Genomic DNA, 14,647 nt, shown 5'->3' on the forward strand with positions numbered 1-14,647 from the left:
GAACTTAGCCTACTTTGCCTACTTCTTGCAAACTACTTTCTGGACAGATGCTGAGTTACTATTCTTTCACTCTGGTTATAAGAATTTGGATTTGCCAGTGTATCAGCATCCAAATGCCAAATTTTTCTTGAAGTAAATTATAGCTATGAAATGCCTGATGTTAAAGGGACTTAACATGCTTAGAGGTTTGGAATCAGTTTTATACTGGGCAAATATTAAAATTTGTTTGTTCTTCAGTTTATCCTTCTATAAAATAAGATTTATAATTTTTAGCCTTGGTAAAGTGCTCTAAGAAGTTTGTTAATTCATGCAAAGAGTTTGGGCTCAAACATCCTTAATTTTTTACCCTGATTTATAAATGGGTATATGCTTTTTATAGTTTTATAGACAGTAGTGCTGTAAGGAGGCTATGTTTTTGGGTTCGTTTTCTTTCTGCCCTTAGTCAAGCTCAGCTGTGTCTGACAGAGATTCAGTGGCTTGTTGTTGAAAATCTCAGGTGATGGAGATTCCACAACCTCTTTAGGCAACTTATTCCAGTGCTTATTCCCTAGGCTTGCTCTCTGCAAGTTACATAAGCTCTTTGTCTTAGCTTCCTCATGTGAACCATGAGATAATTGTGTTTACTTGCCTATCCTATGAAGCTATTTTGAGGAGCAGTGAGATAGCCCTTTCTACGGTTAAAATGTTTTTTTAATGTGTGTGTGAGTGCAAAATATTGTGGAAGAGATCATTCATGGATTCAGTAGATTGTAAGAAATAGAAAAGCCCAGTAAAACGTTTGTTATACCTCCTGAAAGATACATGGTAATTTCTTATGAGTGTAAAAAAATTGTTAGCAATTTGTGCATAGGTGAGTTTAGATAAATGTGTATATAATAAAAATTATATATATATATATAATTTTTAATCATTAATTAAACAACTTGTATTCTCAGATTCTTCAATATTCAGTCCAGCAAAATCATCTGCTGCTGCTGTTAACTTAAGTGGAACACAAGACCCATCCCGGACCAAGAACGTGGTGAAACCTCTGGCTCTGTCAGTACAGCTCGTAGGAAAGGCATTTGCTGCAGGTATGGCTTTGCTTTCCAAAGCACCTGAGAGCCATCATCAGGGAATCATCAGGGAATCATCAGCTTAAGAGCCAAGAAAAGAGAGTGTAATTTTTTCGGTGGAAAAGGGGAAAGGGAAACATTCACTAGCATTCTCCAGAACTCTCATATTCTTGCAGTCTTTGGCACAGAAATTTTTGCAGTTATTACTGTCCCCAAGCTTCAGTCTCACCTTGGCTTTCAGACTTAACATACTGGTAGGAGTGCATGTGATATCTCTCTCTGCACTTCCTAAGATATGTAAGAGAGCATAAATGTCACCTCTTGATTCCACACTGATTCCTGCCTCAGTAATTGAGAGCTGTGTGTAGTTCTGCATTTCTAACAGTTATAGTTCCTCAACATAAATTTAGTGGAATTTAGTCTAATTTAAAGGAGTTTTAATATCTCTGGTGTTTTAATTGCTTATTTCTGTATTGTGTGTTTAATAAATTATAACCCTCAACTGCGACATCTAAGTCTCTCACTGACACTCTGTTGTGATAATGTGATTGTTTTTTACTTTAGTCTTTAAGCAATAATAAAAAAGTAGCATCACACTTATTGCAGGACAGTATGCTTGAATAAGAAAATATATCCATTTATTTGGTTTGTATATGCACATGAGTATTACACTTTATACATGATGTATTACATCTGCTATTTAATACAATATATACTGTTATGGTACATAATATTATGCTATATCTAATAAATCATTAACAGTTATGTGTGTAAAATACCCTTTCCCCCTCCATACTTGTGTGATTTTATTTCTTCCCAGCTTTTCAACCACTTCTGTAACTGACCCATGTCCACCATATATGTCCATACGAAATTGTTGACTCAGAGTATAAATGGGGAGCTAACAATGGGCAAGTGAGGTTACTCATGTTTCGTAATTGGCAACCAGAGAGTTTTGTGTCAGAATTTATTTGGATGTCTGCAGCTGGAGAGTAGCATTGTTTTAAGCCAAATACCCACATCTCTAACACTTCCTGTTGCAGCTGCCATCAGCAAGCTGCTGCATCATGTCCTGGTGTTGCTCCTGGAATATGTTCCTGGGAGCTACATCCTTGTGGAGCTGGCCGATATCAGCAAGGAGCTGTAGTTTCCACTGGCTCTGTGCAGTTTATGCCATTTTTTATTCATTCTGCAAAAACTGGGTTCTGAAAAAGAATGAGAATGAGTTCAGACAAGTGATGGTAACTTCTTGTGATCATCTGTTGTTGTACTTTAGTTTTGTGGCTTGGATACAGCAGGTCGTGCTAGAGTGTCAGGCTTGCTGGGACTGGAGGATCACCCTAGGCAGAGGTAGCAAAATTAAGCATGGTTTGCCTCAGTAATGTTCAGGCCATGTACACTTTGCAGCAAACTGCCCTATCGTCCCCTGCCCAGTGTCCTTTGCTAAGGCTTTTGATGAGAGCCCTGTAGTGAATTACTGTGCACGGCATATGGATGACTGGGGGAAAATTATGTAGATACACACAAGCGGCTTAGAAATGTTTACAAACTGAATTCACGATGTCTGTTTCAAAAAAGATTTCACTGTGTAAAAAAATGTGTCACAAATTACCAATAGTTTTGTGTTTGTGTAATTTTATATTGTACGTTGGTGGGGCTTTTTTTGTTTTTTTTTTCTTCCACCTATCTCTCCCCACCTTGAAATCTGGACACCCTTTTTCAAGGCTCAGATTTTTCAATCTGTGCCCAAATGTTTCTCTGCCGAGTACATTTCATGCTTTCTCTGGAGTATGGTTTTTTTCAGTGATGCATCTTGCCCTGTTCTTTTATGTCTGTGTTTGGCTGTATTATTTTGTTTGTTATTTTCAAGATTGTCTAAAGCCACACACTCTGTATTTTATTATACTCAGCTCCTCTTTCACTGCGTGCCACGGATGTTGCTAATGGAAACGCTAATGGAGGAAGAAATAACGCATTGAGTTCTACAGTCTCTCGGCCAGTGCCTCACTCGACATCTCCAAGTCCTGGCTGTGCAGCTGGAGACCAAGGTAAAGAAAACTTCTCTGTTCTTTTATTCTAAGCTGCATGGGATGTTGAGCTTGAAATTTGTGATTTTGTTCTTCTTCTGATTGTAGCTGTTCCTACCATTCAGTCTTTACAGATCCATTTGCTTTTCGGCATGACCATTAATGATAATGCTTAACACAGGTACCAATATTTTTCACAGCATAGTCTGGTTTCATGTAAATCTAGGTATGAGGCTCTGGTGCTCTGTGATGACCACTCAACACCAGTGGGAAATGGACTGTGGGCTGGAATTTGGTCATCTGGGAGGACAGGGTTTAGAATTACATTTTCCTTTCCTTCCAGCATCTATGTCCAGTTCTGGACCACCGAAGAAACGTCACCGAGGATGGTCTCCTGGGTCCCCAGTCCCGCCTCCTGGTTTAGCAGTACCTGTTCCTGCAATCCGGCCTTCGACAAGAACAGGTAAAGCTTGAATGTTACCAAGAAGTTTTTTGTTTAAGTGTGAACTCAGAAAGCCCAGCAGCCCTGTGCTGCACCTCTTACGTGGTACACAGCAAACATAACTGATCTTGTCGAAGTCTTTAAGAACACCATGGAGAGTTTTTCAGGTGCCCCAGAGAAGCACACATGATTACCTGGTCCTTGTTGTTGTAATCTAAGATGTGACATGGGAAGTAAAACTACTGTGGGAGAGAGAGGAAAGGAAGTTGCAAGTAATATTACTAAAAATATAAAGCTAAAAGAAATCCACAGTCTCCCAACTGTAACTCAGTTGTTCCAAAATTGTGCAGGTGTATGGATATATGAATATACTTAAAGGATTTTCATTAGCCTTCACCTTGACTTTTGTGTCTCAGTCTGGTATGGGTTGATACAGAAACTGTACACTCTGTTTCTTCATGGGAAAAACAGCTTTATATAATTTTGGCCTAACAAAGGACACTGATAACCACCATGTCATCTTCGGTTAAAATCAGACAGTGAGACCAAACATTAGCTGTGCATGGAAAAGCTGTAGGAGCTTAATATCATGACATAGAATTCCTTATGAGTACTCACCAATATCCATGTGGATACCTCTGTATTATAACTGTTAATAAAACTGTTCACTATTTGAGTACTTTTCAGTTGTGAGATTAAGTATATTTTGTAAAGCAGTAACTTACTCTTCTCTCTATGGAGTGAGCGAATAAGCATCCAAGGGATGAAAAAAGCCATGTCAACATGCACAATGTATTTTTAACTCTGCTTTTGAGGGCTTGGTATGGAGATGTTTTGAAATTATTTTCAGAGATATTCATCACAGGAGGAAGGGTTAGGTGGTAGTGCAGGCCTGCTTACCTGAACAACACAAATTGCAGCTTTTGTCAGTTTCTATCTTCAGAAATCTGCTGAAGAGACATGATATAAGGCAATCTCCCCTTTTTGTTGAGTTTGTCTCCACTAATCTGCTACCTCTGTTGTGTACTCCATTTTCTATGAGTCTTTGGTAGTACTTTTTTCTGTTGGATAAACAGTTTTTCCTGGTAAAACATATGCATTCATTCATCCTGCCTTTGATGTTTTTCTTTTGATGGCATGGTTTGAAAAAGTGGTTGAAAACCACCAAATGAAGCCTAAGAAACTTGTGAAGCAGGCCTTACTCTGAAACCTGATTACAGATTACAAAATTCTTACACTTGGTTTCCTTTACTTATGAAAGCTGCTCATGCTCTTTCATGAGTAAAGCCTGCTTTTTATCATTGTAGTAACTATCTAAGGGCAGCTTTGAGATTTTGGCCTGTTTTTTTTTTCTTATCTACATATACTGTAGGTTGAAGCAGTTTGTTCTCTTGTATTGAGAGGCAGTATTGAGGGGTGGCCTTTTGGCTTAGTACTTGGCTTTGTTTAAAGATGCATATTCAAACCTGTGTTTTGCTCTCTCATTCTCACCAACAATACAGTGGTCAGAAAAAGTTTTATTTTAGGGGTGGGGCTACAGGAGGATACAGGCTCTTCATTTAAATTACTTAAAACTATAGCAGGAAATGCAGAGACCTTTTGAATTTTATTACAGTTAGTGATTTGCAGTAATTTTTTTCTTATTTGTTCATAAGGCCAAATCACAGTATGAGCCTTTTTAGTAATGGAAGTTTCTCTTTATTTTATAGAGCCTCTTTTGTCAGTCCCAGTTCCTCAATCCATGTTAACTGGAATTTTACAGCCTCAACCCATCCCAGCAGGGGAGACTGTAATAGTTCCTGAAAACCTGCTGAATAACTCGGGAGTCAGACCAGTGATTCTGATAGGTAAGTCTTACACTGGGGAATCAAATGCTGCATTTTATACTACTCCATGCTCCCCAGGAGAAAGGGGGTTTTATTTATTTTTGTTGGTTCTGGCAACAGTATTGTACTGGTTCAGTACAATACAAAGTTGGTTTGTCACAGATAGTTTCCCTTAGTTGCTCAATATTTAAAACTAAGAGTCAGGCAATTTTTGGAGAACCTGATTTGCAAAGAGGTCACCACTAGGTCAGATTTATGCAGAACCACTGGCCAAATCTAAGTTTTATACAAATAAGATTTTTTGTAAAACCCAAGAAGAGAAATATTTCCAAGTAATGAAAATAGCTTTCCGGTATAAACTATAAACTAAGCAAATGTTTCCTGCAGGATTTATAGTTCAGATCTTGAAGCCCCAGAATTCTACATGAGAACCAGAAAATTGATTTGTACTGACTAAACAGAAGTAAATCATGCTAACTTTTTGTCATTTATAGTCCATAGTTCTTGTAAGCAATTGAGATAACAGATCAGGCTTCAGGCTTTTAAAATCCTTTAGCTGTATAAAGTACATTGTTAACCCTTAGAAAGACAATGCTTTTACTTAAAGAGTATGACTTTCAATGTGAATATTCCTTTCAACCTGAGCTATTTGGGCATACTGTGTAAAAAAAGATGGGTCAGCTAATGCTGCCGAAATTTCAATGAGTGATTTTTTTTGACTCTAAACTTCCTTTAGGTCCAATGTAGTGTAGATGGTCATATAAAGTAGCTTCAGTGTCAACAGAACATGCCTGTCAGTACAGTCCATGAAATAATTTACCATTCCTGGAGAAATGGAGAAGTTCTCCAAGTCCTCACTTGCACAGATAATTTTAATACACACAATTCCTGGAGAATTAGCAGGGCCATCTACACCAGTAAATCTGTCAAGGATAGGGTTACGCTTCTGGTTTGTTTTGCTTGGTGTTTTCTGGAAGCCGATTATAAAGCTCTAGCATGGTGCTCTAATGGTTTTCAGAGAAACACTTCCTTATTAAAGATGAGGGTGCCTACAGCCATCAGCTTAAGTGCAAATTGAATGCAGCCCTTAGGCTCTTGGAGAGCTGCCATTAAGTCCTCAGTCAGGCTAAATGTTAGTGGCCCTGAGAAACAGCATCCTATTAATAGTACAGAACCAGATGTACCCAGAAGGATGGATTTGGCAAAATCTCTGTGGAAATGGTTTTTTTTGAAACGAAAAACATTCTGAAGGAAAAGAGGAGTTAGCCTGTGCTCATGTGCTTTACCTTACAGAATAGCATATTTAGTTGTTGATGTTTATTTTACTTGTTTATGAAAACTGAATGGAAAGGTGGCAAAAAAGTGAAATCAATCACAGCAATACCACAGCAGCTGAATCAATGCTAACGTGACCTAATGCTGCTTTTATAATGTTAAGATTAATGTACTTTTACTTTCATTGATTTTTCTTCTTTGTACACTATATTATAGAGGATCTGTATTTAAGGGTCAGGCTAAGGTCCAAATAGATAATATTCTCATCTGTATTTGGATAACAATAATTATTATGCTGCTGGCATGCAGTTAGTGATAGTTCTTGCAAATGTATGTGATCACTTGTTGTAAAGCACATCAGAGGATCCCTGGCCTATCATTTATTTTTTAAGCAATTGTGATGCCAAAACCAGTCATTGATGCAATGTATTTTGCCAGACAGCTTTAAGAAGAAGTTTGGAAATGTATCATTGTACAAGATTCCATGTAATGGCAAATTTTGTGAATTTATGGGGGGGTTTTGTTTCTTTTATCATAGGCTACGGCACTTTACCTTATTTCTATGGAAATGTTGGTGATATTGTTGTAAGTCCCTTGCTGGTGAACTGCTACAAGATTCCTCAGCTGGAAAACAAGGACTTGGATCTCTTGGGTTTGTCCAGCAGTCAGCTGCTAAGTGTGGAGAACATGATACTTCTAACTATTCAATATCTTGTCCAACTAGGTAAGCAATTTGTCATAAGCACTTGGTTTTATTTGTGACTGTCCTTTTTTCTCCATACCTTCTTTATGTCCCTTTTAGGGCCAGTTTTCTGGCTACTTTTGTGGCTGGAAGAGGCAAGTGGCTCCATCTAGTGTGTGTGACTTCGCCACTTCGTTCCTGAAACGGAAGAAGTGAATTTGAAGGCTGATACTGCTTCTGCTCTCCATATGGGGATTGACCAGGTCACCTTTGTGAAATGGATTTGCAATGCAGATAACTCATTTGCTTAGGGTATCAAACCATCAGTTATCACAGCCCTTTCTAAGGACACTCGGTCTGTTTTATTCAGTTTTGTGGCAAACGCTGGCAGATGTGTGATGGTTGTCATTGTTTTGGTGACAGCACTGTTTACATGAAAACCACATTTGTTATTCAGACTAAGGCAAGTGATTCAGTGAATATCTCATTCTTGTAAATGTTTTTAAATGGACTTTTTGCAAGTTTGAGGGCAAACAAGCAAGCCACATTTTTTTTTCCTCTTATTGCAGGTCCAGTAATTTTCCCTACCTTAGAGTAAAAAGAGCAGTGGTAACAGCAAGGTTTTAGAAGTTAATAATGGAGGGATAGTGTTGGGAAACTTCCATGGCAGTCTCACCCTAACTTTTGTATTTGAAAACATGCTACTTACCATACAGGAATGTGAAGTTACTTTTGGGAAGAGCACAGTGCATCTGTAATACATAATGGTATGAAATATGCAGGTGTTCCAAAAGCAGCACAACTGCTGATAACCCTACAATTTGGGGAGCAAATGTGCTCCTTGCAGGTTTCACCCCTGAGTGCTTGCGCTTTCCTTCCTGTCTCTTACAGAACTGCAGCAAACCATTTACTCTCTAAGTGACCTGTTAGCTTTATTTATCATTCTCTGCCTCAGTAGTCCATTGGATGCCTTGTTTGAGCTGACAGAGGGTTTCTTAATTTTTTACAGGATGTTTTTCTGTTACCTTCTTTCCGTGGGCTTAAATTTGTTGTTTGACATTTATTGGGAAGTTTGTAGAGTCTGCATGTTAAAACCATGTGCTTCACACAGTTCTGGATTGATAGAGGAAGTTTGCAAATTTGTAGCCAGCTGATAACAGCATTTCCAATTAATTAAAAAGAAACTATTTACTGAAGCTTGTGAGTCAGTGAAATCACACTCTATGAGCAAGTCTAACTTTAGATGGATGCAGCAGGTCCATACTTGCTGCAAACTAGAGGAGGCTTCATGCAAAGCTTCTGTAGCTGAACTGTGTTTATCAAGCACTGTGCCTTCAGCCTAAAGCAGTTCCCTTATTAGCAGGTGTTTAGTTTGGCTTTTGTTCTTAGCTGTGCAATGCTGAATAGTTTCCTATTTGACCTTATGTGGAGACAGGTGTCAGCACTGTAAGATGAAAGAGCCTAATGAGGAGAAAAGTAAAAACATTCTGTAGAGGAGAGGATCAAAACATGTTGCTGGTTTGAATATTGTTGTAAACTTAAAACTGTTGGAATTGTGACAGCTGCACTGAACTGTAGCCTTTGTCCCATTTTGTTAAATCAAAGCAGATTAAAGATGATGGGAGGGCAGCCAGCTTCAAAAGTGTTTGACAAGAAGAGACAAATGCACATATAAATTAACAATTTATTCATGTAAGCCTAATTTTTTTCTTGAGAAAGTAGGACTGAAATGTTTTTCTTTTCTCCAGAGTATATTGCAAAAGAGTAAGATAAAGGCAAAGATAAAAGCATGAAAGACAGAGTCTTGCCTAATTTTTTTCAGATCTCACTACTTGTACAAAATACATTTCCAGATGACTGTGATCACAGATGATAAGAATATTATCTATGGAAACGCTTCTTTTTTGAAAAAAAAAAAAAAAGGATATAGCTGAGAATTCCTGTCAGTTTTCTTGTAAAATTATGACATTAATTGTAGGATGATGCTGTTGTGTTTTCAGAAGTCAGCTGAGCAACTCATGATGATATTACAAATCAAAGCAAAAAAACCAAATGCATTTCTGATGCTTTAAATCTTCTATGAAGACTATACGTAGTTAAACCTGGGATTGCGAGCCATAGCGTTGCTATAAATAAATTCCACTGACTGTGATAAAGGAATAAGTAAAAAAAGATACAGGAATGTGTTTGATTTTAGTGGGCTTTTTTTAGTCTGCCTCCTGGACTTACTCAGATTTCACATTTGTTATCTTTGGCAACATTCATGGTGAGGTATTCTCAAGCTTTGTTTTTATACATCAGAATGCCCATATTTGCAGCATGGGTTACATTCCACCATCTGCAATTGTCAGCTTTTTACAATTGCACTGCCATTTCTACAAACACAATCTCAGCCTGTGCAGTGCTGAGGTGGTCTGTGTTCTGGTTGAAGGAGATTTCTGGACCCTTTTTTATACCACCTGTTTAGAATTCTGAAATCATCTCCCTTCTCTCTTGCTGTGGTACATTTGAATCATTTTGACCATATATGTTGTATGCTGTGACACCCAGAGGTGTTTTGTAGTTTTAATATCCAAATGCACATCCAGACTCAAGGCAAGAGCAAGGCTCTGTCTTGAGTGGAAGGGAAGGTCAAAAGCTCAAAGCAAGAGCTTATTCCAGCAATTCTCCTGTCTTAGATGGTTGGAGAAGTATTCTCTGGGGGATGCACCCCGAAGTTTGTCTACCCAGAAATGAGTGTCATCCAGAAGTGGATGACATTTGAATATGTTGACTTAAACTGTTCAGAATAATAGAATAAAATCACAGCAGCATAGAATCATTTAGGTTGAAAAAACCTTTAAGATCAGTGAGTCCAGTCATTAACCCAGCACTGCGAGGTTCACTACTAAACTATATCCCCAACTGCCCCATCCTGGTGTCTTTTGAATGCCTTCAGGTATGCTGAATACACCACTTCCCTGGGCAGCCTATTCCAATGCCTAACCACCCTTTTGGTGAAGAAATTTATCCTAATATCCAATCTGAACCTCCCCTGGCACAACTTGAGGCCATTTACATCTGTCCTGTCACTTGTTACCTGAGAGAAGAGACCAATTCCCACCTGGCTACACCCTCCTTTCAGGCAATTGTAGAGAGCAATGAGGTCCTCCCAAGCCTCCTTTTCTCCAGGCTAAACAACCCCAGCTCCCATTTCCGATAAGACTTCCAGACCCTTTCCCAGCTCCATTGCCCTTCCCTGGACATGCTCCAGCACCTCAGTGTCCTTCTTGTAGTGAGGGGCCCGGAACTGGACACAGCACTCGAGGTGTGGCCTCTCCAGTTGCTGAGTACAGGGGGATGATCCTGCCCTGGTCCTGCTGGCCACACTATTTCTGGTGCAAGCCAGGCATTGGCCTTCTTGGCCACCTGGGCCCATACTGGATCATGTTCAACCAGCCATCAACCACACCCCCAGGTGCTTTTCCACCAGGCAGCCTTCCAGCCACTCTTCCCAAGCCTGGAGCACTGCATGGGGTTGTTGTGACCCAAGGGCAGGACATGGCACTTGGTTTTGTTGAACCTCATACCATTGTCCTCTGCCCATTGATCCAGCCTGTCCAGATCCCTCTGCAGAGCCTTCCTGCCTTCTGTCACCTTCAAACTGCCTAAGGGGGCTCTCATACAGAATCACAGAGTATTCTGAATTGAAAGGAACCCGTAAGGATCATCGAGTCCAACTCTTATGGGAATGGCCCATATGGAGTTTGAACCTACTACCTTGGCATTATTAGCACCATGCTCTAACCAACTGAGCCAATCTCACTCAATCCCCTTGTCCATATCATCAGTATAGATATTAAACAGACTGACCCAAACACTGAGCCCTGGGGAACACCACTTTTGACTGGACACCAACTAGATGTAACTCATATATTAATATTTTATGATATTGCTTATTTTGCAGTTTTGTTTTTGAAGTCAAGATGATCATTTGCATGCTTATTTCTGTAGAGAAGCTTCCATATATTCCCTTTTAACATAGACATATTCTTTTAGGAAATGGTTCACAATTAAAATCAATATCTATCCCTTTGTCTTACATCTCATCTGATATTAGTTCCATTATTTTTCTGGATAGTTGTGAAGGAAGACTGCCATACTTTCTTATAAGTAATCTGAGTCTCATACTGAGAATCTGCCCTTCTATTTGTACAATTATTTTAATCTTCTTGGATTCATGATGACCCTTGTGTTAAGAGCTTGTCTCCTAAGTAGCCTCCCTCAGTCAGGAAAAGTTTGCTTTTATTTCTCTTAGTGGGTAGCATCATTTTCACAGGTTGATATATTTTAGGTAAACTTTATTTCTGCAGAGGAACATTCTTCTCTACTGATAAATGTCTAGGGGTTTTTTTTAATTCTGAGATCTTCAAGGACCTAGAATGCGTGATGCTTTCTTAGAAGGGAAAAGAAAATGCATTTCCAAAAGAGAACTCTAAAAGAGAGAATTATGCCCATGCTGTGTTAAATTTGACTCATCAGAATTTTTCAGTTTGCATCAAAAATGAAAACAGCCTTGCACTTACAAATCTATAGTTGTCTTACCATTCTAAGGTAATTGGCTGGTGGCACCTTCCATATGTTACTTCTCAAAAAGGCAAAAATGACAACAGGTGGCAGTTTTTACAGATTCTGTGCTGTGGGTTGTTTACCCATGCCCTGTTTCTCACACAACCTTTCTGTTTCCTGGCCTGGAAAGAAAACATAGAACCAAACCCAGTATTTCACATATCTCTGATATTTAAACCCCCCTGTTTTGTCATAGAAAAGCAAGCTGCTGAAGTGTGAAGCTGCCTCCTTTGGCACTGATACGAGATCTTGGCAATATAAGCTATGGTTACTTTTTACTCTGTGTTCATGAATGTTTTTAACTGTTCCTGAATATGTTTGACAATGAGACAAAGCTAACTGAACAGAATGTTAATTGAAGTTCAGTTGGAGGACTGATGCTAAGACAGGATGGTTTATATTTCTGTTTTCCAGTTCAAGTTGACAGTACAGTTTATGGGGTCTGGGGAAATGTAGATCTAAAGTTGCATATTCTTATTTATGTTAGATGCTTGCAGATTAATTTAATTAACTAAGGAAGAGGTTAGAAATGTTTATTTGCATCCATGCTTGGTTGATTAGTATGCATGATGAGAAAAAGCAAAGCAAAGGGCACTTAATAGGCTTTGTCAAGCTGCATGGCTGTGATTAGGCTAGAAGGATAAGCATTTTGGTTTTCTGCTGCAAAAACATATGGCTGCATGCTTAATCCTTCTCTTCCAGGCAAAAGGCACATATTTTCCCACTCCCTCATTTGTCCCACCAGTTGCTGAAGGTAGGAAAGCTAGGAGTGAGGTGGAATACCTCATTGTTTAGAGGGAAAAAAAAGCATGATGGTGGAAGAGAAAGATTTCTAAAATGAAAAAGCAAGAATAAGCAATGTGGGTAGATATCCACTGAGCAGCAAGTGTTTTTTTAAAATATTAAAAAATGTGGTGAAGGAGCTTGTCAGATCAAGACAGACATGTAATTGTTCCGGGTTCAATAACATTTTTATATGAAACACTGTTCTTCTGTTTGTTTGTTTTCATTGTAGGTCCTGACCAGATACCCCTGAGGGAAGAATTTGAGCAGATCATGTTGAAAGCTATGCAGGAGTTCACTCTGAGAGAGAGATCCTTGCAAATGAGTGCACAATGTATCTCTGTGTCACCAGGTCAACTCCCTTGGCTTGCCAGGTTAATCGCTAGTGTGTCCCGGGACCTCGTGCATGTGGTTGTCACCCAGAATTCCCTGGCAGAGGGCATCTCAGAGACCTTGAGGTCTCTCAATGAAATGAAACATCAGCAAAAGCTTCCAGATTATGTAGTTGCCATTTGTGCATCAAAGATTAGGGGAAATGAATTCTGTGTGGTGGTTCTAGGTAAGTATATTTGCAGACTGCTTCAAATGGCAATGCCAGATTAATTTTCATGAGTTATTGATCCAGTTTTTAAATCCCTTTTGTTCTTTTTATTCTCCTTTGTATTGTTGCACTGCAGTGTCACAGTTTACTGTATCTTCAGCAAGACTTGGAGTACTGAGGTCCATGAGGATCTAGAAAAATGTCTTTATGCTAGTCATTACTACTTCTTGAGAGGCCTGAGACTTTACTGTTTGTATGACTACCTTAGAAAATATCTTGAAGTGACCCAGTGGCAAAATAGTTAGTTTGTCTTTGTTTCATGTAACAACTGCGATATTTTATGTGGCAGAGTCTTCTGCAACCTGCTTAAATCAGAACATGCTTTTCCTCCTTTTTATCCTTTTTATTCTGCACTGGTGACTGGCTGTGATGTTTTTGGGTGAATGAGTGTGTCTGGATGGAAATGAACTTTGACTAATCATGTTTCCTTTGTAGGCAGATAAATCAGTAATGCCATTTTTTTACTTTTTTTACCTCTTTTCCCACACACTAGGGATAATTACTTTTTCATATTTACCCAGAATCCTCCGTTTCATCTAAGGTACAAATACTTGCTTTGAATATCATTTGTCGTGCAAGTATGCAAAATGATATGCAATAGCAAAGAACCTGCTAAAATTAGTTATATCAACTAATTCTCCAGTCACTAGTGAAGTAGACTTGAGAGACTGCTCTCCCTGTCTACTGGGTAAAGGCAGTGGAGATCCATGATTGAAGATCAGAGTGCCCCACACTTCTAAGATGTGAAGGTTGTGTTGACAGTAAACTGTATTAAGGTTTGCTCTCACTCTTTTCCCCTCCCTTCTCCAGGTCAGTATCAATCTCGGGCACTTGCAGAGAGCATGCTCACCACCAGTGAATTTTTAAAAGAGATCAGTTATGAGCTCATCACAGGGAAAGTTAGTTTCCTGGCATCGCATTTCAAGAATACATCTTTAGGTAAGTGATTCTAAGAAACAGAAGTTCTAGCAAAGACAGTCATGTCTTCAGGGTTGGTGTATCTCCTGTTCAGCACTTAAAATGCACATGGATACATCTCTGCTCTCTTCATTGAGAGGCACTCTGTTCTTCTCTCCATTCCTTGTGTCTGGAAGAGAGCTTGTCTCCTTCACCTGTGCAGTGGCAGTTCATAACCCTCCAGCAAAACATTTTTAACACTGTTAAATGTAATGGCAGGGCACTCATAAGTACACAAATGTTTTCTAGTTTGCACCTCCAGCAAGGTTTTAGAGGTTGTTTTATAGTGTGTTTCTTTGTAATCATCAGATGTCACCAGTAGCTGTAAAGCCACAGAGCTGAAATTATACAACTGTGGTTCCTTTTTTTTTTCTATTAATCCAATTGGTAA

The 14,647-nt window shown here is 39.0% G+C and overlaps 1 protein-coding gene across 8 annotated transcripts in view; it reads left to right on the forward strand.

Annotated features, from left to right (window-relative positions):
* Positions 1-14,647, forward strand: part of GREB1L (GREB1 like retinoic acid receptor coactivator) — a 133,331-nt gene that overhangs the window by 85,226 nt on the left and 33,458 nt on the right. For all 8 annotated transcript variants that reach the window (XM_039569932.1, XM_039569950.1, XM_039569955.1 and 5 more), the window contains 7 exons: positions 936-1,073; positions 2,966-3,103; positions 3,426-3,545; positions 5,234-5,371; positions 7,164-7,349; positions 12,931-13,257; positions 14,110-14,238. In XM_039569932.1, the coding sequence (XP_039425866.1) occupies positions 936-1,073; positions 2,966-3,103; positions 3,426-3,545; positions 5,234-5,371; positions 7,164-7,349; positions 12,931-13,257; positions 14,110-14,238 (1,176 nt within the window). The remainder of the gene's footprint in view (positions 1-935; positions 1,074-2,965; positions 3,104-3,425; positions 3,546-5,233; positions 5,372-7,163; positions 7,350-12,930; positions 13,258-14,109; positions 14,239-14,647) is intronic.

The sequence above is a fragment of the Corvus cornix genome, chromosome 2, assembly GCF_000738735.6.
Source record: "Corvus cornix cornix isolate S_Up_H32 chromosome 2, ASM73873v5, whole genome shotgun sequence".
Classification (NCBI taxonomy): domain Eukaryota; kingdom Metazoa; phylum Chordata; class Aves; order Passeriformes; family Corvidae; genus Corvus; species Corvus cornix.